At 36.9% G+C, this 25171-nt stretch overlaps 1 protein-coding gene across 2 annotated transcripts in view; it reads right to left on the bottom strand.

The window, feature by feature from the left end:
• Nucleotides 1-25171, bottom strand: part of MAPRE2 (microtubule associated protein RP/EB family member 2) — a 164739-nt gene that overhangs the window by 134775 nt on the left and 4793 nt on the right. For both annotated transcript variants that reach the window (XM_512089.9, XM_003315857.7), the window contains exon 2: nucleotides 1212-1273. Coding sequence is in view for 1 of the 2 variants with exons in the window: in XM_003315857.7 (XP_003315905.1) it covers nucleotides 1212-1273 (62 nt within the window). In the remaining variant the exon portion in view is untranslated. The remainder of the gene's footprint in view (nucleotides 1-1211; nucleotides 1274-25171) is intronic.

Here is a 25171-nt window from a genome sequence, read left to right as displayed (position 1 = left end):
AGAGTGGTCTTTAACTCCTAACCTCTAGTAATCTGCTCACCTCAGCCTACAAAAGTGCTCCATATTTCCACTTTCACTAGAGCAACAGGAGAAAACATCTATTCTTCCACACTAAATAAACTAATTATTCCAAGTCAATACAGTGAATTTTATACCTGCAAATTTTAATATCAAGACAACTTCTTAAAATGCTATTAAGTGGAAGAATTTCAGTTTCTCTTCTCAAATATTTAAAAAATGACTACCAGTCATAGCATTTATTACAATGAGGCCCCAAAACAAATATGGTATATTATTCATGATTTGAGCTTTTAATAGTCACCATTACTGTTTAGAGAATTACTATTCAAGAATGAGGTTTCTAATTTTATCATTCCAGAATTTTTTTTTGAAAGAAGAAAACACATACGCCCCCACACACTTTTTTTTTAAGTAAAAATGTTTGATGCTGTGGAGAAATAGGAGTAAAATAAAAGATGTTTAGAGTACCTTTGATGAAATATAGGATGTTACACCACACTTTGTGAGACTATTCTGTGTGAACAAAAATAGCTTGTAGCTTTGGGACCTCTCTGAATGGCTTTCCAAATATTGCCATCTGGTGGAATTTCAGTTAATTGTTCCTTTGTTCTAAGGGCTCCTGGAGGTGACTCTTGAAGATATTACTTACAGAGACTTAGAGTAATAGTTCGAAATAACTGAAGATCAAAATGATTGCATCTCAAAGACAAACCCCAAACAGAAAAAAATGAGGCTTTCCAGGTTCGTCATCTCTGTCACAGGCATGCTCGCACGCTCTCACTCTGTCTCTCTTTCTGCCTCTCAAAGCCAACAGAGTGGCTTTCTTGATTCTTAACAATACCAAATAAAAATCATTTATTTATAAATAGCGATGTCATGAGTTCATTTTGACCATATCTTGATATTCTACCCTCCCCACCTATCATAAGATTTTTCAAAATTAAACTTTAATTAATTGGCTTGACCATTTTTGGAAGAATTGCTAATAGCAATTAATTAGCCCTTCGTACACTTGGGAAATGGAATTTGGTTTGAAAAATAGTGTTTTAAAAGAGCATATTTACTCAAATATCGGCTTTAATTGTGTACTGGAATTTTGAAAATAAATTTGTTACAATGACAATATTACTACTCATTTTAAATTAATTTTTAAGCAAGGAGTTATGCAACATAATTTATATAAACCTTACCTTGAGCATCCAGGTTTTCTCCCTGGCTGTGGAAATGAACTGTTCCTCTGGGAAACAGGACACTGGGATAGTAAAAATGGAAGAAAAAAAGAGTGCAAGCATTTAATATGATGAAAATATGGAAGCAAAGAGTTATAATTTAGTTTAGTGGTTGTGGCCAGCAATGGAAAAAAATTAAAGAAAAAATACATGCCAAATATCCAAAAGTCAATCAATCTTACCATATGAAAGTGATTAAGTCAGCCAGACAATAGAATTATACTCTCAATATATATTATTAGATCAATTCTTATATTGATTAATAGTTGATAAAAATTTAGTATAATGTCAGTCCTATGAAAATAACTTTTCTTTTGTTTTTCCCCTGCCCTGATAGTCTGATGTGACGGGAATCATGTCGGTGGATAACCCCAAGGAGCAGTGCCTCTAGTGGGGTATCAAATACCAACATCAATTAAAGTACTGAATTCCCCAAACTTAGGTTTATCCAGGTTTTATATTTAGTATCAACATAGGCTTTTTCTAGTCAAAAAGATTTTTAATTTCAACAGGATAAGCATTATAAACGACTTTAAAATGTACATACCAATAAGCAGTAATTTAGTAATTTACTTTCTTTTCTGTCTTTTTTTTTTTTTTTGGAGATGGAGTCTCGTTCTGTCGCCCAGGCTGGAGTGCAGTGGCACGATCTCGGCTCACTGCAGGCTCTGCCTCCTGGGCTCACGCCATTCTCCTCCCTCAGCCTCCCGAGTAGCTGGGACTGCAGGCGCCCGCCACCATGCTCGGCTAATTTTTTTGTATTTTTAGTAGAGACGGTGTTTCACCGTGTTAGCCAGGGTGGTCTCGATCTCCTGACCTCGCGATCCACCTGCCTTGGCTTCCCAAAGTGCTGGGGTTACAGGCGTAAGCCACCGTGCACAGCCAATTGACTTTCTTTATATGAATTAGCTATTTATTTTCAAAATATGCTTTGACTAAATGAGGCAGTAAGACAGTAAACTGATGAGGGACAAATTCAATTCTGGAAGCTAAGAAATGGAGGAGTCTGAGTTTGCTTTGAGAATCCAGTGTTTGGGGGATGAATGGTTACGGAGGAGGTTGCTATGTTTCAACTGGATGCTGCTATGAATGACCTAACCTGCATATACATATGAGCCTTAACTCTCTTCCTCACTTTGCACCTAAGCCCTACATTGCTCTTCTGTGTTTTCTACGACCATTTCAGAAATGACATGGTGTTTATTTAGCTTAAAATCATTGTGTCAAAATAAAATATCTGTGATAGATCCAACATGATGTGATTATTCCCAGACACAGTTCTGGAGATGTTGCTGGTAGAATTATTATTTTTTTTAATTAAAAGGGAGGAGGTGGCATTTTATAGTTTTTCTCTAAGGGAAAAAGGAGATGCTTAGTTAAAAAAAGGCGAAAAACAAAATGGCAAGAGTCAAGAGAATAAAAGTAAAGGTGACAACTGAATTGTTATACTACTCAGTGAAGGATCTCAAAAATAATAAACTTGGGCTTGTTTAAAAATCAGAAAACTTAACATGAATAGTGTACATAGTGTCAATAACTAAATTAAGATATATTGACTACAATCTAAGTTTTTTCCTTCAGATACAATAAGTTGAATTTCCTTACATATTTTGCAGCAGAGTTTAATTTTACAAATACGTTATATCTTTCTACAATTGAATGGTAGTTGATAAACCTAAATTCAGATTTTAACAATATTGGTTCCCATCCATGTCAGTTTCTATTCTTAAGTCCTTCAATTTTCCAGAAAGTTCAACTGAATCAGAATGAAATTTTCGTGTATCTACTTTATTTAATAGTACCCAGTAGCTGTGCAAGCCACTGGCCACCAAGCTACGAAGCAGGAACATAAGGTTTCTAGTTTATCTATAAAGCAGATAATTAGCCCTTAGAAAATTCAGAATTGTCTGTATATAATTGGCCTTTTTCTATTTTCTGACAACGGTCCATTGCTAGTTTTTCAGCAGCCACAATGGATCAGTTTGGAGAAGAATGACATTATTTATTGAACACCTTATGCACCAGTCATTTCACATATTTTATCTAATTTAATCCACAAAACTATCTTATTATAAATGAAGAAACAGAGGCTCAGAGTAGTGGGGAAATTTGCCCAATATCATGCAGCTAGAAAGGGATAGATTTTAATTGAGTCTGGCAGACCAGTATCTATCTCCTTTCTCTTTCATCTGTATGTCCACACTAAAATACCTTAATAGCTGTCATTTGACGTAGATTAGAAATACCTGGAGAGCTTTCACTCCATCATCATAAGTTCAGGACCTAGCATATGGTAGGTGCTCAAGAAGTCCCAGCCTTGCAAGGATAGAAGTCTAGCCTTCCCATGCAGCCTTTGCTTGTGGGGATAGGAGTGAGGCAAAGCTTGCTCCTGCTGTGTTTGGCAGGAGTAGAGCTCTCATTGTCTGCAAGTCTCACACTTTACGTAAAAATGAACTCAAAATGTATCATGGCATAAATGTAAAATGTAAGACTATGAAACTTATAGAAAAAACAAAAAACAAAAAACAGGAGAAAATCTTTAGGATCGGGGCTGGCAAAGTGTTCTCAGCCTTGACGTCGAAAACACAATCTGGAAGAGGAAAAATTGGTAAATTGGACTTCATCAAAATTAAAAACTTTTGCCCATGTGAAGCAGATATAAATACAAGATATAAACTAGAAGAAAGTATTTGCAAGCCCAATATCTGACAAAGAACTAGTGTCTAAAATAAAGAACTCTCAAAATGCAACCAAATAAACCAACTTAGTTGGAAAATGGGAAAAAGATATGAACAGACATTTAACTGAAGAGGATATAGATATACGGAAAGCAAATAATATTAAATGGTATACAACATTATTAGCCTATAGATAAAAGAAAATTAAAACTACACGAGACATCACAACATACCTATCAGAATGGCTAAAATAAAAAATAGTGACAACACCAAATGTTGACGAGGGTTTGAAGAAACTATATCACTCATATATTGCTTCTGAGAATGTAAAATGGTAGAGCTACTGTGGAAAACAGTTTTGTAGTTTTAAAAGCTAAACATGCAACTACCATATCACCCAGCAATTGCTCACTTTGGCATATACCCCAGAGAAATGAAAACTTGTTTATAGCAGTTTTATACATAGTAGCCCCAAACTGGAAACCACCCAGGTATCTTTCAACAGGTTAATGGTTAAACAAACCGTGCTACATCCAAACTTCAGAATACTACCCAGCAATAAGAAGGAACCAACTATTGATAGAAAGTAACAACCTGAATGAAACTCCAGAGAATTAGGTTGAGTGAGAAAAGAAAGTCCTTAAAAGTTATATACTGCATAATTCCATTTATCTCACATTTTTAAAATGGGAAAACTATAGAAATGGAGCACAGATTAGTGGTTGCCAGGGGTTAAGAGGAGGGGGTGAGGGCTGGAGGGAAATGAGTGTGATTATAAAAGGCAACACAAATATTTCTGTGGTGATGGAAATGTTCTGAACCTTGATTGTATTGACATCAATATCCTGGTTGTGACATTGTGCTGTAAGTTTGCAAGATGCTACCATGGCAGATTGGATAAAGAATATATGGGATCTCTCTATATTATTTCTTACAATTACATCTTAATGTACAATCATCTCAAATATATATATTTTTAAATCAGGTAGTTGGACAGGAACTAGAATTGAGCAAGATACATTAATTTTATTTTCTTACCTTTTCAAAGAAAAGCAAAAGCCCCAAAGCAGTGGGCAAGATGGACCAGGAGTTTGCTCCATTTTGCACAGATCCAAGAAAAAAAAAACTCACCCACTAACTTAGCATTCAGAAACCACTGCCAATGTTCTGCTATCCAATCTTGCCTATGTTGGAATTTTCTTTGCTGTTATTCCCTTCTCCCTCATGTACCTTCTTAATCCATTAAAATTCACCATACACATATTCAAAACCAGAAGTGAGTTTGAAATAGCAGCTTGATACATCACGTATCTTTTTTTTTTTTTTTTTTTTGAGACAAAGTCTTGCTCTGTTGCCCAGGCTGGAGTGCAATGGCTCCATCTCTGCTGACTGCAACTTCCGTCTCCAGGGTTCAAGCGATTCTCGTGCCTCAACCTCCCGCGTAGCTGGGATTACAGGCATGTGCCACCACACCCACTAATTTTTGTATTTTTTTAGTAGTGATGGGGTTTCACCATGTTGGCCAGGCTGGTCTTGAACTCCTGGCCTCAAGTGAGGCTGCCTGCCTCGGCCTCCCAAAGTGCTGGGATAACAGGTGTGAGCCATGGCACCCAGCTGATACATCCTGTATTTTTTAACTTATCTCTCATACCCTTAAGTTCACACTATCTAGGAATTTTCAAAATCTTATAAAATGTCCACATTTATTTGCATAGAAATGGAATATTTAACATTTATTTTTACAGATGAGGTCTTGCAGTGATGCCCAAGCTAGAGTACAAGAGGCTATTCACAGGCACAATCACAATGTACTGCACCCTCAACCTCCTGGGATCCAGTGATCCACCTGCCTCCGGATTGATCTCAAGTCACTGGGACTACAGGTACGTGTATGGAGTGGAATTTTATCCTTTGTGGTACTATCTTATGGATGACAAGGCAGGTGTTCTGTATTCAAAACTGGACCATACACTAAATAACGACAGAATTTTAATCGCCAACACACAGAGAGGAACTTGCAAAATCCCCCTTCGCGTTTGGAAAGATCATACTGACTTTTATTCTTTAGCCATTGTGAGCACTAGGGCAGCTCCTCAGAAATGAGCAGCCATAAGCCAGCTGCTTTCTCTGGCTTATGGCTCTGCTTGTTTGTTGGTTTTGTTTTCATTGAAAAGACCAAATATCTTTGTTAGGATAAGAATCATGACTCTTTAACAAAGCACATTCTCTGTTTCTACAAAGGTCCATTTTTCCCATCCTCTAGAAATGTCAAATCCTCTTTCTTTGACAAACAAATCCAGAATTCCAGCATCCCATGTCCAAGGCATAGCAGCAGAACCTCTATCCTAGCTAGGGAGTCCCCTCATCCTCTGGCAAAGACTGCTACTTTCATGTCTGGCCACAAAAAACTACAGGAACATGAAAGATATATCAGAATGAAAAACATGTTTGTAAAAATATTTCAAATCATGCCATGCCATCGAAAGAAGATTTCATTCTTTCTTCATTGCTATGTGTTTAACCAGTGAGGCTTCTGGTCAACACAAGGTTAAAGCATCCTCCTCACAAAGAGACAGCATTACTACCTCCCCAGCTGTTCACAGCTTTTCCAAGAAGAGAACACTACTGGGGCCTGAGCCCAAGTTTTCATCTAGGGAGTTTACTAAGCTGTCTTTAGCTCTCCAGAATAAGCTGTATCCTGAATTCCAAACTCCCCATGCCCACTTTGAGATATTGAATCCCTTCAGTTGTAGATCACATTCTTTAGTGTGGGAGGTCCATAGCTTTCTAGGAATAAAGCAGCTTGCAGCATTAGCAGAAGGTCACAGGCCATTAATCCTGAGGTGGAGCCTACTAGATATTAATCTTTCAGAGAGCTCTGCCTCCGCCGCCACGCACTGCCTCAATTAATGGTCTTGGGTTGGGCTCAGGGCCTTCTCTAGGGGCAGCAGAGGGGAGGCCCAGACTGCCTCCCCTCTCCTGTGCAACTCCCCCAGGGCAAGACTGCCAGGACGCACAGAGCTGAGCACACAACAGGGAAACCAAAAACCAAATGAGCGTATCAGGCAAGTAAAGGAGGTCAGATTACACTGAACCTTGGGTTAAGTCTGGTACAACTCATTCTTCTCCTTAAGAAAGACAAACTACCAAATGACCCATATTGTATATTTAAGGACTTCAAAAAAATTATAGCTCACTGCTAAATGGATTTGGGTGGTATATATTAAGAATGGTAATGATGTTATAAACTGATGGTCATATGATTTAGGTTTCTATAAAAATAAAAGATAATCCCCAGAAAATACCTAAAATGATAGTTACAATAAAATAAAAATTCAGTTCTTTTCGTACAAATGTAGCCTAGCCCTTTCTTCTTGGAATCATCATTTATCCATCTGCTACTTTCCATGTGAATCAGAATTAAAATATTTTTTAAGATTGCCCTTTCTATTTTAGAATAGAATATTTATAGTGCTCAATGTACAAAAGTAAAATTCTTTCAAAAAATTACATGAGACAAAACTACATATATGGGAAATAACACATATATTATAGTTCTGTAAAGTGTTTCTATAATTACATTATTTTCACTTATCCTTTTATCCATTTTTAATCAGATATTTTTGAAAATAGAGTCATAAGCATAGAATAGCTCCTCTCCTCATGTGTGCAATTAATAATGAAATGTGGCAGAATGCATGTTACGTGGCAGAATGCATGTTACGTGTCAAAGTAGCACAGAGAGAGGTTTGATTTCAGAGCCCAGGGTTCAAGTTTAGTGTTTGGGTCATAGTGGAAACTAAAGCCCTGCTTTCCATGCTTGCTGTTTTTATAGTCTGTAATTCCTTTGACCATGCAAAGAAGGAACACAGTAACATACTAAGGGTTACATGTGAAATTTAAGTAAGACTGACAGTAGCAAAAGGGCTGAAAAGACATTGGGTATCAAGGGCTACTGTGACCTTTTGCCCTGTATTGTGCTCTGTGGAAATCTTTTCAAATTATATTTTAACATTTTTGGCCAAGTCCGGAGTGAGACTCTGTCCAAAAAAAAAAAAAAAAAAAAAAAGAATTGCAACTTCGGCCAGGCTCAGTGGCTCACGCCTGTAATCCCAGCACTTTCAGAGGCCAAGTTGGACAGATCCCCTGAGGTTAAGAGTTCGAGACTAGCCTGGCCAATATGGAGAAACCCCGTCTCTACTAAAAATAAAAAAATTAGGCCAGGCACGTGGCTCATGCCTGTAATCCCAGCACTTTGGGAGGCCGAGGCGGGCAGATCACGAGGTCAGGAGATCGAGACCATCCTGGCTAACACGGTGAAACCCCGTCTCTACTAAAAATATAAAAAAATTAGTGGGGTGTGGTGGCGGGCACCTGTAGTCCCAGCTACTCGGGAGGCTGAGGCAGGAGAATGGCATGAACCTGGGAGGCAGAGCTTGCAGTGAGCCGAGATGGCGCCACTGCACTCCAGCCTGGGCAACAGAGTGAGACTCCATCTCAAAAAAAAAAAAAAAGAGAGAGAAAAATGCTGGTAAGTGAATGGGACTTGTAGAGACCTATGGGAATGTTAGCATAGCCTCCGTCCATAAGTTTCCTGTTTGAGCCAATGTGAAGACCCCAGGATGCTGACATAACAACAAACAGCCTTGCTCTTGGGCTCCCTGCTATGGAGTCTGCCTTACAAAGGAATCTACTTTCAAAAGGTTTGGGGGCCACATCAGTAACTAAATTCCTTGATAGAAAAAAAATTCATGCTAAATTCCACTCAACTGGGAAATATCCCATTGAAGTTGTGGAGCAGATACCCCAATTACACTGTCAGGGATTAAAACAACTACTGGGGAAATCAATATATTAATGGAAATAAATCCAGGTAACATATACAACTTGAAAATATTTCTTAAAGGCTTTTCCTTTAGTAATTATACTTGTTTATATCTCTTAGTTTTGCAAAATTATTTTATATATATCACATCACCCAGATCTTGAAAGTGTAATTCATTTTGATTGTTTATTTGTTTGAGACAGAGTCTCACTCTTGTAGCCCAGCCTGGAGTGCAGTGGTGCAATTTCAGCTCACTGCAACCTCAGCCTTCTGGGTTCAAGAGATTCTCCTGCCTCAGCCTCCCGCATAGCTGGGATTACAGGTGCCTGCCACCACGCCAGGCTAATTTTTGTATTTTTAGTAGAGACGGGGTTTCACCATGTTGGCCAGGCTAGTCTCGAACTCTTTACCTCAGGGGATCCGCCCGCCTCGGCCTCCCAAAGTGCTGGGATTACAAGTGTTAGCCACTGTGCCCAGCTGAAATGGTAATTCTTTTATTACTTCTTCTAGAGGTTCACTCTGCTTGCCTTTTAGTTAGCTGCTTTTCTCTCTTTATGCTTTTTCCTGAAGAGCTCTCATGTGGTACCAAGTTGAAGAGTCAGAGCTCTAATTGTGCGTCTCAAAGTTTTTAAAAATCATCTTCCTCACTCCTCCTCCCCACTCACAAGGAGCCTTTGTATCCCCTAAGGATGCTAAGAAATCCTTTAGGATCCCCTAAATGCTATGGAATAAGATTTTGTCCATAAAGTTTAACCTTTGGAGGCCACAAGCCATTGCAATATCCAATTTTCATTTCCCTTGAGAGTTTATGCTGTAATCCATTCGAGCAAACAGGCATTATTGAGCATCACTATTTGTCAGGAGAGATAGGGATACAAAAATGAATAAGGAGGATACAAAAATGAATAAGGGATACAAAAATGAATAATGAATGAATGTTGCAAGTTGTAAACCTCCCACCCCCCTTTTTTAAGCATAACGCCATGAAAAGAAGAGGATTATTAACTCCACTCTTTAGGTGAAGAAACTGAGGCTCAGGAAGCTTGTTTCTTGCATGAGATCACACAGCTAGTAAAGGGGAGAGTTGAAACCCAAACACTGGTCTTGTGATTCCAAATCACAGGCTTTTCTCATGGATCTATTCTACCGTTTTCTTATGTTTATCAGGCTTCCTTTGCATATTGTTTTTAAATTCAATTTCATATATTTGAAGCAACAGGGCACCACATTTCAGACCTCTGAAGACTTCATATACAAGGTTTGTATTCTTTCGTTTGTTCAACATATTAGCCACTTATGAGTAGCTACAGTACACCAGGGGCTCTGGTGCATCAGCTCATTTACTCCTCCCAATAACCCTATAAGAGGTATTATTCTTTATCCCATTTCATAGATGCATGAACTGAGGCTTCCAACCCATGTTTGTTGTACTTTGAAGCTGGGACTCTTGAGTACCACCATACACACCTATTAGATTCCAGGTACCATGTTGGGTGCTGGGATTCTAAGGGTGAACAAGACACGGAACAGCCATCCAGGACTTAAGTCTAGTTGGGTAACCATATAAGCTCTGCCTCCTGTCAGATCAGCTGCAGCATTAGATTCTCATAGGAGCGCGAACACTATTGTGAACCGTGCACATGAGGGATCTAGGTTGCCCGCTGCTTATGAGAATCTAATGCTTGATGATCTGAGGTGGAACAGTTTCATCCTGAAACCATCCCTCATCCTCCACCCTACCCCTAGTCTATGGAAAAATTGTCTTCCACAAAACTGGTCCCTGGTGCCAAAAAGGTTGAGGACCTTTGAGGTAATAAACACAAAATAATCATATCACAGGGCTGTGAAGGCAATGATATTGACAGCAGGGGTGGAAAAATTCCTGACTGCTGTTTTCTTAGGGAGCATATAGAGTTTGAAGATCATTTGTTTTTCTCATTCTGAAAATTAGAGGAAAACAAGCATTTTAACTATCAGGTTCATCTGTGACAGCGCTTTCCTGACTTTATGAATCACCTGGGAATTTTGTTACAATGCAGGTTATGATTCCGTACGTCTAGCGGTTGAGGGGTGTGAGAATCCGCCTTTCTAAAATCTTCTAGGTGATGCTGCTGGTCTAAAGACCACACCTTGAGTTGCAAGGCACACACACACTCTCTGTGCTTCAGGCTCTTTCTGGAATCTGCTATGGTGACAGATTAACATGCGTTTGGTAAAGGAGCCATTCACTCACGTGATCCCAACTGAGATAAACTAATGTATAGCTTAGACCTTACTACCAAACAATGGACACAAACATATAGCTTAGACCTTACCCCCAAGCAAGCAAAACTAAGAATGTGAAGTCCATCCTTGGTGCACACCACTTTTTTCTTGCTCCTCCTTCCTGCATTTATTCCTAGCCCCCAGTGGTAACATACTCACCCAGAGTTCCAGGTTCTTAGGGAAGTTCTCCCCTTTTGAAGATGATATGTATTTAATTGATTAACTAGTTTGTGCAAATGCATTAGAGAGTGTTTTAACAAAAATTTGTTGTTTTTTCCTCTGCTGACTCAAATGGCTGTCTCTGGATCTTTTTACATGAGCACCCTCAGTGAAGCCACTGTTATTTTCTTGTGTAGGCAATTGGATCAGATGAAGCTGCCACACATATATCCAGTGTGCTTGAGAGATAGGAAGATGCTTGGATGTCCTGCCAAATTCTGTGAATAGCAAACAATGAGCTAAAAAACTTAAAAACTTTGCATTACTTGATTCCACAACTGTATACCGTACTGGGACCATTATTCTGCCTAAAAGTGTCAGGCTCAAAATGACTTTTGAGATTGCCCACACTTTATAATAACATTCCTCTCTTGGGGCACTTGCATTTTCAAACTGAGGGAAAAGAAGCGCCCACTGATGCTAGAATATCAGGAGTCCTCATCTACAGGGAGATGTGTCCAGAAAATGTATTTACCTAAGTTTTTAAAACCCTACGCATGCTTCTATGGAAATATGAGTTGGTTAGAGGTTAAGATACTGGTATAAGTTAATACTTTTATGGGTTAAAGGGATCTTTGAGGGCTACCCTGAGAATTCAACTATCATTTGTAAAGCTGCCTGATATAAAGAACATTGGGACTTGGGGTATCATTCCCTGGGTTTGAGGTTTTCCCAGTTATGTGACTTTGGGCATGCCACTTAAACTCTGGGACCCAGTTTTTACAGTTTTCTGTAAAGTACAGCTCCTTAAAGAGCTGCTGTTACATATAAAAATTCTTTAGCAACTATAAATTTCTATATACATGGAAAATACTTATTAAATTTATCATTATTATTATTGAATTTGAAAATATCTCCTGATTATAGGGATATAAAATATTACAATAGAATCAAATCTAGGGAAAACTAACAGCTTAAACAGAATGGGAGGGAATACCTATCTTCAGGGATCATGTGGATGCGGCCTCGATGAAAAGGGCCCCAAGAAATCCTTGGAACAGGACTTCTCTGGCCTTTCTGGCCCTGCCAAGGCCATTTTTGCTGCCTCTTCTGTAATACATGACCTTGGCAGCCCCAGTTTGACCATCATTTCTCTAAGGTTGGCAGCCTAGGAAAAGAAAAAAAAAAGCAAAAAACAGAAGCCAAAAAATAAAACTATTTTTTGACCACAACTGAGACTTCTTCTGTTAGCTTAATGTTGAATAGTGCTCATAAGATTGTTGTACAGATTACGTGTTTTGTAGCTATCACTTCATCTAACAAGTGCTTAATATCTTTATTTCCTTCAAATTTTTTGGAGCCTAGAGAAGCTTGTTTTTCTTCTTTCTTGCCCCTCCCCATCCCACATAGTTTCCTTTTTCATTCCCCATGGGGACAGCAAATGTCTCCCCATCCTCCCAGTTAGTACAATGTACTGGAGAGCCAGGAAGCAGCTCAGATGATCTGCAAAGCACTGTCAAAAGCAAATTATGTGCTATAAACGTTTAAAACTTTGCAATTACTATGGTTTTAGTAAAAAAAAAAAAAAAGAAAGAAAGAAAATCCGTGCCTCAGTTTTTCATCTATAAAATGGCATTAAATGAGATCATCTCCAAGGTTGCTCTCAGCTCTAAAACACTATGATTCATTTAATTTGTTATTTGGCATAAATAATGAAGGGCATATATTTCAAGAGTTATGTACTGATTTTGTGAGACCCTCTCTGTCAACCCTCTGATTATGCCAGACATTCAAGATGGATAGAAAACAACTAGCTTCATTTGTTCCCATCAGGAGTGAGAAAGTGTCATGGAGCTGTACCTCTGGTCCAGAGTACAGTAACACCACGGCCTGGCCAGGAGAAGGCTTTGCTCATCACAGACCCCTCTTTGGGCAGCATTTGGCATTACTTTTTAGGTGCCAGGGCCATAAGAGAAGAAATGATTCCGACTTCTGTTCACAACTGTTGATGTATGGTCTTTCTATACTCACAAGCATGACTCAACTACAGTCTTAAAAAGGGGAAGTCCCTTTGATTAGGCTCAAAGAAAAGGTTGTTATAGTTGGTTCACTCCCTGTGTTTTAAGTCTATTTTCTTCTTGTTCTTGCATGATCTAGTGCCTCAGGCAGGTGCTGTATCAGTGCCTGGGCCAGGCACAATGGCTCATGCCTGTAATCCCAACACTTTGGAAGGCAGAGGCAGGAAAATCCCTTGAGCCGAGGAGATCTAGACCACCCTGGGCAACAAAACATGACCTTGTCTCTATTAAAAGTAAAAAAAAAAAAAAAAAAAGGCGGGAATGGTGGTATACACCTATATTGCCAGTTACTTGGGAGGGTCACTTGAGCCCGGGAGTTTGAAGCTGCAGTGAGCTATGTCTGTATCACTGCAATCCAATCTGAGCAAGAGTGAGATCCTGTCTCACTCATTCATTCATTTATAAATAAATCAGTGTCCAGTAATTGTGCAGTAGCACAAAATCACCAGATTCAGGCCTTAGTGTCTTGACCTGTATTTTGAGGCAGCACAATCCAACTCACTCCTGGACTCGATCAGTGGTTCTGCTTTTTCCATGTCTTCCCTTATCGCTAATGGGATATGATATATGGACTCTTTATTTGTCAGCCTATGAGGGAGAGACAAGCCAACACTAAAAACCACATGCACAGGGAAACGTGAGCTCAGGAAGTTTTCTGAGTGGGTGCTTTTTAAAATGTGTCTGATCTGCCGGAAATCACACCGCTTTCGTATTTTGAACAGCTATAATGGCATTCTCCATATGTTAAATGGATGTTTAAACTTATCACTGCATCTGCCTATTCCAATTTAAAGAATTCAATGTGCTAATGGACTATCAAAACTGCATGTTTTCCTCACGTTTAAAATGTAATTTATGGATTCCCCAAAGGAAAAAAATATAGTTCCCACTCTATTTTCTATTATATTTTATTATAAGAAAATGAATTAACAAACACCTTTCACAGCACTGGGATATTTTGTGGAGAGTGGATGGGTAAAGTTATGTAGAATGCTTTCATTTTATTATGAGACCGGAGGTCACAAAAGTGAATTGAGTTGGCTTAGATTGTACTTTAAGCACAGCTGGGGCAAGAACTAGGTCCCTTGACAATCAGTTCAAATTAACTTATTGTTCATATAATAAAGAACAATAAGAATGATGTTGTGCTCAACTTGCAAAAGTTTTGAGTGAAGATCATTGCACAGACTTTGAACTAAGAGGGATAGTTGGAGACAACCATTCTTTGTCTTACTTCATGTTTTCTTTTGAATATTTTAGTAGCTATTGCTGTCTCTACTTTATCATTTCTCTAATTTTACTTGTCTGTAATACTTTTGCTGTTTTAATTTTTTTAATCTCTAGAGCCTCTACTCATGATTAGTAACAATACTTACATAATTTTTCAGCTAGAGAAATCAGCGTCCAAAAGTCACTCAACCAAAGTCACACAAAATTATTAACAGGGTGGTAACAAAGCTCAGGGCTATGAATCATTCTTTAATGTTAAAAGAAAACCCAAAATATAAAAAACGAAAAAATTCACACAGCTTTCAGATTCCAATAGCAACCCTTAAAACACCACTAGGCCTCACAAGAACATAGTGTTAAAAATCTCTTCCCATTGGGATGGGCCACAAACCCCATGGGAAAATATGACTCAAAATATGACTTGATATTATAGAGCACAGAACACAACAATTGTTTTACCTATCCCGCGTGGCTTACCTGCGTCGGATTGCTCAACAAGTTATACTCTAAAGGTGCCAGATGACTCCTAACAAACCCCACCCAAGGTCCCAGGTCTGGGCAAATTACCATGAATAGCATCATCACAGACACTCAGATAAGAGATTCCAGAAAGACAGCCTGACATACTCTTCCACAAAAGAGATGAACCTAACTCCAATTCACAACTCTCCTGGAGCTGTGTCCATGGTGATGGGTAAGTATAATATAGCGGTAGACTCCCAAGAGGAGAAAAAAGGCCACACATTCTGGAATATAATTATACTCCTTTTAGTCTTGCAGTCTGTGTGGCTAATTGTGAGAGCTGTGGGTAAGCAGTACCAGGAGCCTCTCGTTCCTTTCAAATAAGGCAAATAATAGTTCTGTAGGACAGACGTTTCTTGTTTCTGAGCACAACTTGGTTCCAAAGCTCTACTCGGTCTCTCCTGTTACTCAAAACAGGCTCAGTGAACGAACACAGAAACAGAAAACCAAATGATGCACACTCTCACTTAGAAGTGGGAGCTAAACAGTGGGTACACATAGACGTAAAGACAGGAACAATGGACACTGGGGACTACAAAAGGGAATTGGGAGAGAGAGAGAAGAGGAAGAGAGGGGAGGAAAGAGGCAGGAGGGGGTGGACAATAGTTGAAAAACTACCTGTCGGATACTATGCTCATTACCAGGGTGATGTGTTCAATTGTACCTCGAACCTCAGCATCATGCAATATACCATTGTAACAAATCTGCATGTGCCCCCCTGAATCTAAAATAGAAGTTGAAAAACAAAAAGCAGAGGCTCAGGAGCTGATCCTCCCCCCATCAGATTATCTGTCCCCAAGTTCACAAAACATTCCTTCCACAATGAAAAGGCCAAGGGATCCATGAATACAGCGAAAGCTCCCTATAGTTCAGTTATTGCTTAATTTTTTGTGTGTTTCTTTTTATAGAGATGGAGTCTCAGTATATTGTCCAGGCTGGCCTTGATTTCCTGGCCTCAAGCGATCCTTCTGCCTTGTCCTGCCAAAGTGTTGGGATTATAGGCATGAGTCACCATGCCCAGCCTGATAAATCTTAATATAACTTAGAAACATCAGTGTAGAAGTACTGTGCTTTTGACTGTCTAAAATTTTAAAACAAACATCTAAAAAAATTCCCTAGGGCATCAGTGGTTTACACTGAATGTAGCACTAGATGAAATTTATCATAGATGAGAGTCAGGATTGGAGAAAAAAGTTACATCTGAGATTTTTGGATAAGAAGTGTGGGTTTTTCTAAATGAAAAAAAAATGACCTACATTAAGATTCCAGACAAAAATATCCCAACACCTGTCAGAGTTAGAAATCAATTCTCCAAGAGTCCACCATATATCTTTCCTAGTGTTCCTTACCCTCTCCTGTCAGATAAGCATTCTGTTCCTTCTAAACCCTTACCAAAACCTGCCAACTGGTCAACCCTCACACCAAGCCTCAAATGCCATCCCTCCCAGAGGTACTAGTATTTAACAAAGCAGAAGAAATGAAGTTTTTGGCAGTGGACTTCCAGAAGTTATTCAGAGAAGCATTCCCCACCAAGCATGTTTTTTTATAAGAAAGACTGCAATGAAAGGGGACCCTCTAACAAACTGTAGTCCCATGGTGGTGAGCACCCTTTCTGAGTGCACAAGAAGATTCTCATTGCAATTCTTCATCTACAAATCATTGTATTGGAAAATGAAACAATTCCCAAAGTTAAAATCTTGTGTCAAGCACTGTGCTAGAATCTGGGGGTGTGGAAATGAATGCAAGTTTATTGCAATCTTCAATGGATTGCCATGCAGGGGGGATGAAAAGCAAACCAAATATGGGCCACCTAACTCACCCCATTGAGATGGGTGGAGACCATGGTTAGGAGGTTAGGAAAGGCTTTCCATATCAATGTTTCTCAAATATTAATGCCAAACAACAGATTACCTGGGGATCCTCCTAAAGTGCAGATTCTGAATGAGAATGTCTGCAGAAGACCCTGAGGTTCTGCATTTATGAGATGATCCCAGGTGATGCTGATGCCACTGGTCAGTGGACCACAATTTAAAAAAAAAAGACAGAGAGAGAGGGAATGTCTCACTCTGCTTCCCAAGCTGTAGTGCAGTAGCGTGATCATAGCTCCCTGCTGCCTTGAACTCCCAGGTTCAAGTGATCCTCCTGCCTCAGCCTTCCAAGCATCTGGAACTATAAGTACAGCACCATGCCTGGCAATTTTTTCAAAATTTTTTGGTAAACATAGGGTCTCACTATGTTGCCCAGGCTGGTCTTGAACTTCTAACCTCAATAAATCCTCTTGCCTGAGCCTCCCAAAATGCTGGCATTATAGGCATGAGCCACCACACACAGGTGAACCACACATTTTGCATACCAAGAACCTGAGATAAGACAAAGTCCAAGCTTGAATCAACTACGACATCCAGGATAGAAGAGCGAGAGAAGGCACAGGCAAAGACCCCAAAGCTAGAGACATTAAGCTGGATAAAGGGAACGTTAAAAATGCTAAGGGAACATTTTATGGAAGACATTGTTGAATGTAAATACAGACAAGAAGAACTTTACACAATAATAAAAATAGTTTTTGTAATAGTTGCATGAGGGTGGTTAACATTAGGAGTACTTGCTCCCACTCCCCTCCTTCCTTTTTTGGTTTGGGCTCTCACTAATGAACTTATGTTTATTAAAACAACAAAAGGATAAATAGATTTCTCCTTTGAGTGCTAGTGGTGGAAATTCTGCCCTGGGATGTTTTAAGAAAATGACCGTGCAGGCTCTTCCAATTTGGGGTTGTATGATTGGATAAGATAAAAAGCTACTTAATAACTAATCACAATTATGTAATAATGTGGTAATAATCATTTCCTGAGAGAGAGTGCAGGCAAGATTATACAGAATTCTAGAAGAAAAAAACAAAAGAAAAGAAAACCTGCCTTTTGATTTCACAGAGCAATGTCTGCTGAGGAATCCATTGCTTGGAGCCCTGGAGCACATCACTGTTCCCCAGCCATGAGGAGAAATTTAAGGTTCTGAGGAGCAGAAGGGAGTGTGTGGCTGACGTGGACATATATAGCCAGCAGCTACATGTAACATACATGCTCTGTGGCTTCATTCCCAGTGTGTAGATCACCCTTCTTCAAAATCAGGCATGTTGCAGGAAACCACATCCTGTAATAGTCAACTGCAGCCCTATATGAAGCAGATCATTAAACAAGTCTTAGGGCATCATTGTAAGTCCTACAGTCATAAAGATGTACACAGATGTTATCTGATCTTGTAACTCTTGTCAGACTTCACTTTTTCTATTTGACAGATGAAAAAACTCAATTTGAAGGATGTTGATGAAGGATGTTAATAACATCTCTAAAGTCACCCAGTTAGCAGCAGAACCAGTTTTAAAACTCAAGCTACTTGGCATTCTTGCTCCAATTTCAGAATTCATTCTATGATACAATACTATAATTTCTAAAAGACAGGAAAGCAGGCATAAAGAAGTGAGGTTTTAGAACTCAAAAAGAATTATCTATGGACTCTTTTAGTTACTTTTAAAAACTTTAAATTTCACAAGAATAGTTTGGAATCTCCCATAGACCCAACTGGATCTCCTTTTGTCCAGTTTCAGAGGAATCTGGGGATACAAGTATATGAATATGTGGTATTGGTATATAAATACTGTTCTGTAAGTTACTATAATAAAATGAAAAACAAAAGAGATTTGCTGGTGATCTGAGTGCCAGGAATTGTGATCCACCTAATTTACAGGTTAATCAAGGAAAATCCAGAATTATATATTAGGCTGTTCATTTATTCCATGAGGTCTTTGAAAAAGTTGACTTATAGGCCAGGTGCAGTGGCTCATGCCTGTAATCTCAACATTTTGGGAGGCCGAGGTGGGTGGATTGTTTGTTCCCAGGAGTTCGAGACCAGCCTGGGCAACATGGTGAAACGCCGTCTCTACAAAGAATACAAAAATTAGCTGGGCATGGCAGCATGCAGCTATAGTCCCAGCTACTCAAGAGGCTGAGGTGGGAGGATCACTTGAGCCTGGGAGGTGGAGGCTGCAGTGAATGGTGATTGTACCACTGCACTCCAGCCTGGGCAACAGAGAGAGACCCTGTCTCAAAAAAAAATATTTTTTCACATTGATTCATAATATTATAAATGGCCATTTAGGAATTTTATATGAATAAAATGGAAATACAATGATTTCATACCTGGAAGATATTTTATCTATCTTCTAGGGGGTTAAAAGAGACAGCTTATTAAGGATTATTCAACAAGGTATTAAACAAAAATACCAATTTAATGTGTGGAAAAAGTGAATCCTCTAGTTCAGGGCTTCTCAAACTTCAACACGCATATGATTCACCTGTGTTCATTTGTTAAGGTGAAGATTGCGATTGGGGAAGTCTGGAATGGAGTCTCAAATTCTGCATTTTAAGACACTCCTAGGTGATGCTGATGCCTCATCTAGGTAGCAAGGCATCATTGCAATCACTTGGAATCTCACTTTGATTAGGAACATACTGTTGACATCGTTGATGGATTTCTCATGTTAGCCCTACTTGAACTAACAATATACCTATTGAAGTATTTATTCTATTAAAAAATTGGTGAAAGAACAGAAAGTACTTTAAAATATCTTACAAAATTAAAAACATTGCTAATTTTCTAGTTCTTGTTTTACTTTTTATTTCCTCTCAATCTAGTAAATTGTGCAAAACAACTTCAGTTAATGGCTTTTTTCCTTTAGTAAGTGAAGGCAGCTAAGACATTTTTAATTCATTATCTCATAAATATAACCTCAGATCTTTTACAGACCAGGAAAGCTAGTCATTTTGAAATCTATTGTATCATAAAAGTAGGATTGCTGAATTTAGCAAAAATAAAAATTAAAAACCAAATAACAGAAAAATGAAATGCTTAGTTAATTCAAATTCAGATACACCAAAACAAATCTTATCTAAAATCAAATTTAACTGGTTATCCTGCATTTTACCTGGCAACTCTAGAGAAAAGCATACCTCCAAATTTATCTTGAAGTGCTGAAGGTCAGGTGCTGGGATGGAGAATTAACAGACCCACTGACCGAGTTGCCTAAACATTTCAACTGCAGAGGGAATTGCTTCTGGATTTGCCAATACTACATCACACACTTGGTTATTACTGCTGCTAATTTGTGGAAGCTCCTTTTAGGGGATCTGTGCCCAGGAGACCACACTTTTAAAAAAATCACAATAGAGGGCAAGCTGGAAGTGAAACTACCGAAGAGCCTTACTTATATCAATAGCGTCTTTCCCGGGAAGAACCAGGTGGAGCAAAACCAGCAAGGTCTTTCTTGTAAGGTCTCTCTTTTTTCCCACTTTATGGAGAGCTGAAGCTGCTCAGTGGGAAAGCTAAGATAGAAGTTTCTTGGTAAGAATCATGAAAGGTTTTTCTTCTTAATGTCAAATGTTGTTAAATTGATCAGATTTAAGATGATCTTTGAAAGAAGGAAGGAACGTACAAGGTGGTTTCAGGCCCTGTCGTCTCTTACCAGTTTTTGAAAGCCTTTACCAGCTTTTAAAGGAGCAAGCTAATCCTCTCATTTCATTTTTATGTATGATGTGCAGTAAATAGTTTCAGGTACTTCAGCAAAACAAAGGAATCTACTCATTTCTAGGTACCTTTTCTTGTGTATTTACCTACCTCCTACCTACTTCAAATACCGATAGTCATTCCTGCCATGATGTTTATAATAAGTTGGGACCAAGGTTTGCCTGTTAGCAGAAGACTTTTGGATGTTTTGCCTCTGTTTAAGCAATTGATAATTATGAAGTCCCTGCTCTAGTAAAAATATAGTAAGCCTAACTATTTTCTAATTTTAGAAATTAATTTGGAGAGAACTATTAGTGCTACATGTATAGAATAGGCTATATATTTCATACCTGGAAGATACTTTACCTCTCTTCTAGGGGGTTAAAAGATACAGCTTATTAAGGATTATTTCAACAAGGTATTAAACAAATATATAATATATATTATATATTACATATATAATATATATTATATATTACATATTATATAATATATTTATATATCACATATTATATAATATATTTATATATTATTATAATATATTATATGTTATATATTATTATAATATATCATATGTTATATATTATTATAATATATCATATGTTATATATTATTATAATATATCATATGTTATATATTATTATAATATATCATATGTTATATATTATTGTTTATATATTATATTTATAATATATTATATATTATATAATATATAATACATGAAATATACTATATACTATATAATATATAATATAATATATAATATAATATATTTTATTTTTATTATATATTTTATATATTATATTTATATATTATTTTTATATATTTACATATTATAAAATATATTTGTATATATTTACATATAATATATAATATTTATATATTATATAATATATATTTTTATAATATATTTTATTTTATATATTATATATTTTATATGTTATATAACATATAAAATATATTATATATTTTGTATAGTATATAACATATAAAATATATTATATATTTTATATAGTATATAACACATAAAATATATTATATATTTTATATAGTATATAACACATAAAATATATTATATATTTTATATAGTATATAACACATAAAATATATTATATATTTTATATAGTATATAACACATAAAATATATTATATATTTTATATAGTATATAACACATAAAATATATTATATATTTTATATAGTATATAACACATAAAATATATTATATATTTTATATGGTATATAACACATAAAATATATTATATATTTTATATGGTATATAACACATAAAATATATTATATATTTTATATAGTATATAACACATAAAATATATTATATATTTTATATGGTATATAACATATAAAATATATTATATATTTTATATAGTATATAACATATAAATATATTATATATTTTATATAGTATATAACATATAAATATATTATACATTTTATATAGTATATAACATATAAAATATATTATATATTAATATTTTATATATTATATAACATAAAATATATTATATATTTATATTTTTATACATTATATAATTATGTAATATAATATATAACCATATATCAATATATTATTATATATAGTATGTAATATATTAAATAATATATTATTAAAATGTGAATGTAGATTATGATAAAGGAGGGCAGTTAATTTTACTTGGATTGGTTCCTTACCCAGTCAGCATGGGAGTTATACATCAATCTCCAGCCTTCCCTTTCCTCCTTTCCCCCATCAGAAGCACTAGGGGTTAACATGGAAGTTAGTGACCTAACATGCCATTACTATCACTGGTGTTAGGATGGGATTAAATACAATTACAAGTTTTTGCTTTTAGAAATAATTTAGCTGATGTTAGGTACCTCAAATCTTACATTAATTATAATGTGTTTTTTGATTTGGTGAAAAAGGAATCCCTTTGTCTTTTCAGTCTATAAATTGCAGCTCATTCTGGAAGGGGTGAAGAGAACACCAGTTATATATAACTCTTAAAGTTGCTCTATTATCTAAATGAAACTCATAGCAAACTCCCATTCTGTGGCATTAACAATTCATCAAAAGGAAGAAGTTCTTTTAGCTGAAGGAAGTTTTATGACAAACAACACTTACAATAAAAAATTGAGACTAGTTCCCATCAATGTAGTTATTATTTTCAAATATCCTTTCTAGAATCTTAATGGTAATCTTTCCAGCTTTGAGCAGACTGGAAATAATTTAAGATGAATTTTGAATTTCTGGATTATAATCTGGTCTACTTTTGAATTTGGAAATGTTAAACAAAATTGTCCACAGCATAATGTCAGCTTTAGCAGTGTTAGTAACCGTGTATATCCTTTTAGTATTTAGTGATCCTTGCCATTACAAGTAGCAAGCAATTTACATTAAATGCATGTTTTAGAAAAGGAGTGCTATTTCCAGGCCAGACACTGTGGCTTATGCCTGTAATCCCAGCACTTAAGGGGGCTGAGGCGGGTGGATCACTTGAAGTCAGGAGTTTGAGACCAACCTGGCCAACATGGTGAAACCTCATCTCTACCAAAAACATAAACATTAGCCGGATATGGTGGCGTGTGCCTGTAATCCCAGCTACTTGGGAGGCTGAGGCATGAGAATCACTTGAACCTGGGAGGTGGAGGTTGCAGTGAGCCAAGACAGTACCATTGCACTCTAGCCTGGGTGACAGAATGAGACTCTGTCTCAAAATAAAACAAATGAAATTAAATGAAAAGAAATAAAATAGTAGGGCTATTTCCAAAAACAGCAAGTTTCCACATCATGTTAAGTGTTTGAAGTGACAGTGAATAAAAAGTTTCTAAATCTGAATAAATTTCCAAATTATGTCTTCATATACTAAAATAAGCGTAGGAAGGCCCTCACAGGTTGGAAAAACATTGACTAAAGAGTTAAGGCAAGAGTTCACACTAGGATTGCTCTTAAGGACATGTTTTCACATTTTCTAGAGCTCTGGAAACGATTACTAGTTAGTATTGCACTATTTGGGCTTGTTTGGATTCAGAAGTTTTACAGTTGACCATATCACTAAAATTCATATATTTAGAAATATACTGCTTTTCGCAAAGTACATTCACAAGAAGAATATGAAAATAAACTATCTTTTATTTTTAGTGATTAGTTGACCTATGGTTGGTAACTACATTTTTTCTTAACCTTTTCTAAGGGAAACAAAAACAAAAACAAAAAAGACTAAGGCTTTAAGTGAACAAATTTTTATTTAAAATTTGAAGTATGTTAAACTGGGGTAAATCAGAGGTCTGCAGTAGTTTTGCTGTAAATATTTTAGGTTTTATGGGCATACAGTCTTTGGTTCAACAATTTCATGCTGCCACAGCCATAGACAAGATGTAAACAAACAAGTATGGCTGCAGTCCAATAAAACTTTATTTTGGACACAGAAATTTGAATTTCATGTAATTTTCAAGTGTCCTCAAGTATTTTCTTCTTTGGATATTTTTCCATGACTAAAAAAATATAAAAACCACTCTTGGCTTCAAGGTCATACAAAACAAGCAATGGGTTATAGTTTGCTGATTCTAGAAACAGATGGAGTCGTGAGTTTTATCTCAACACAGCTTAATGTAATTGTATGAAGTTTGCCAGTGATTTTAGAAGTGATAGATTACTAGATTAGGTTTATTGGAAGCAAATTTACCAATTAATTCTATTCTATAAAGCTCTGGTTTAAGAAATATAATTTTGGATACTTCTCAAATCTTGCAAATTTGGAACAAAAATTTTGTGAAATTAAGATATTTGAAATACCAAAGCCAGACTTTTTCTTATCTCAGATTAAAGAGTATAAATTCTCTTTCAATGTTTAAGATGGTTGCGGGTGAATTATGTAGAGTTGGATTTATTCTTCTTGGCCTCCAATAGGTGAATGCTGCAAGGAGAGATGGGAATGTGCTTTGAGGGAGACAGTCAAGCGTTAAGTTGGAGGACTCCTTAGTGAAGAAGCACTAGGCATTTAAGATTTCTATGGGTGGTGGAACTAATCTCTAAGGGTCTGTAGTGAAGTTTATGCTTCTATGACTTGGAAAAAGACTTGAAGAACTTATTATTTTGGTTACCTAGATGAAAAGCTAAAGATGGCTCAACATGTTTGGGGTTGGTTAATTCCAAAGGTTAATTATTTAAGAATAAAGTTGGCCGGGCACAGTGACTCACGCCTGTAATCCCAGCACTCTGGGAGGCCGAGGTGGGCGGATTACGAGGTCAGGAGATCAAGATCATCCTGGCTAACACGTTGAAACCCGGTCTCTACTAAAAATACATAAAATTAGCCAGGTGTGATGGCGGGGGGCTGTAGTCCCAGCTACTCGGGAGGCTGAGGCAGGAGAATGGAGTGAACCTGGGAGGCGAAGCTTGCAGTGAGCCGAGATGGCGCCACTGCACTCCAGCCTGGGAGACAGAGTGAGACTCCGTCTCAAAAAAAAAAAAAAAAAAAAAAAAAAAAAAAAAAAAAAAAAAAAAATTAAAAAAAAAATAAACAAAGTCACTGAGAGAATGATGTATATGAGTAGTTTCTACTTTTTAAGGAGAAAGGAGTTAATTCAAACTAGTCTTGTGTAGCCAAAGC

The sequence above is a fragment of the Pan troglodytes genome, chromosome 17 (genome assembly GCF_028858775.2).
Source record: "Pan troglodytes isolate AG18354 chromosome 17, NHGRI_mPanTro3-v2.0_pri, whole genome shotgun sequence".
Classification (NCBI taxonomy): domain Eukaryota; kingdom Metazoa; phylum Chordata; class Mammalia; order Primates; family Hominidae; genus Pan; species Pan troglodytes.
This window is presented reverse-complemented; position numbering and strand designations above follow the sequence as displayed.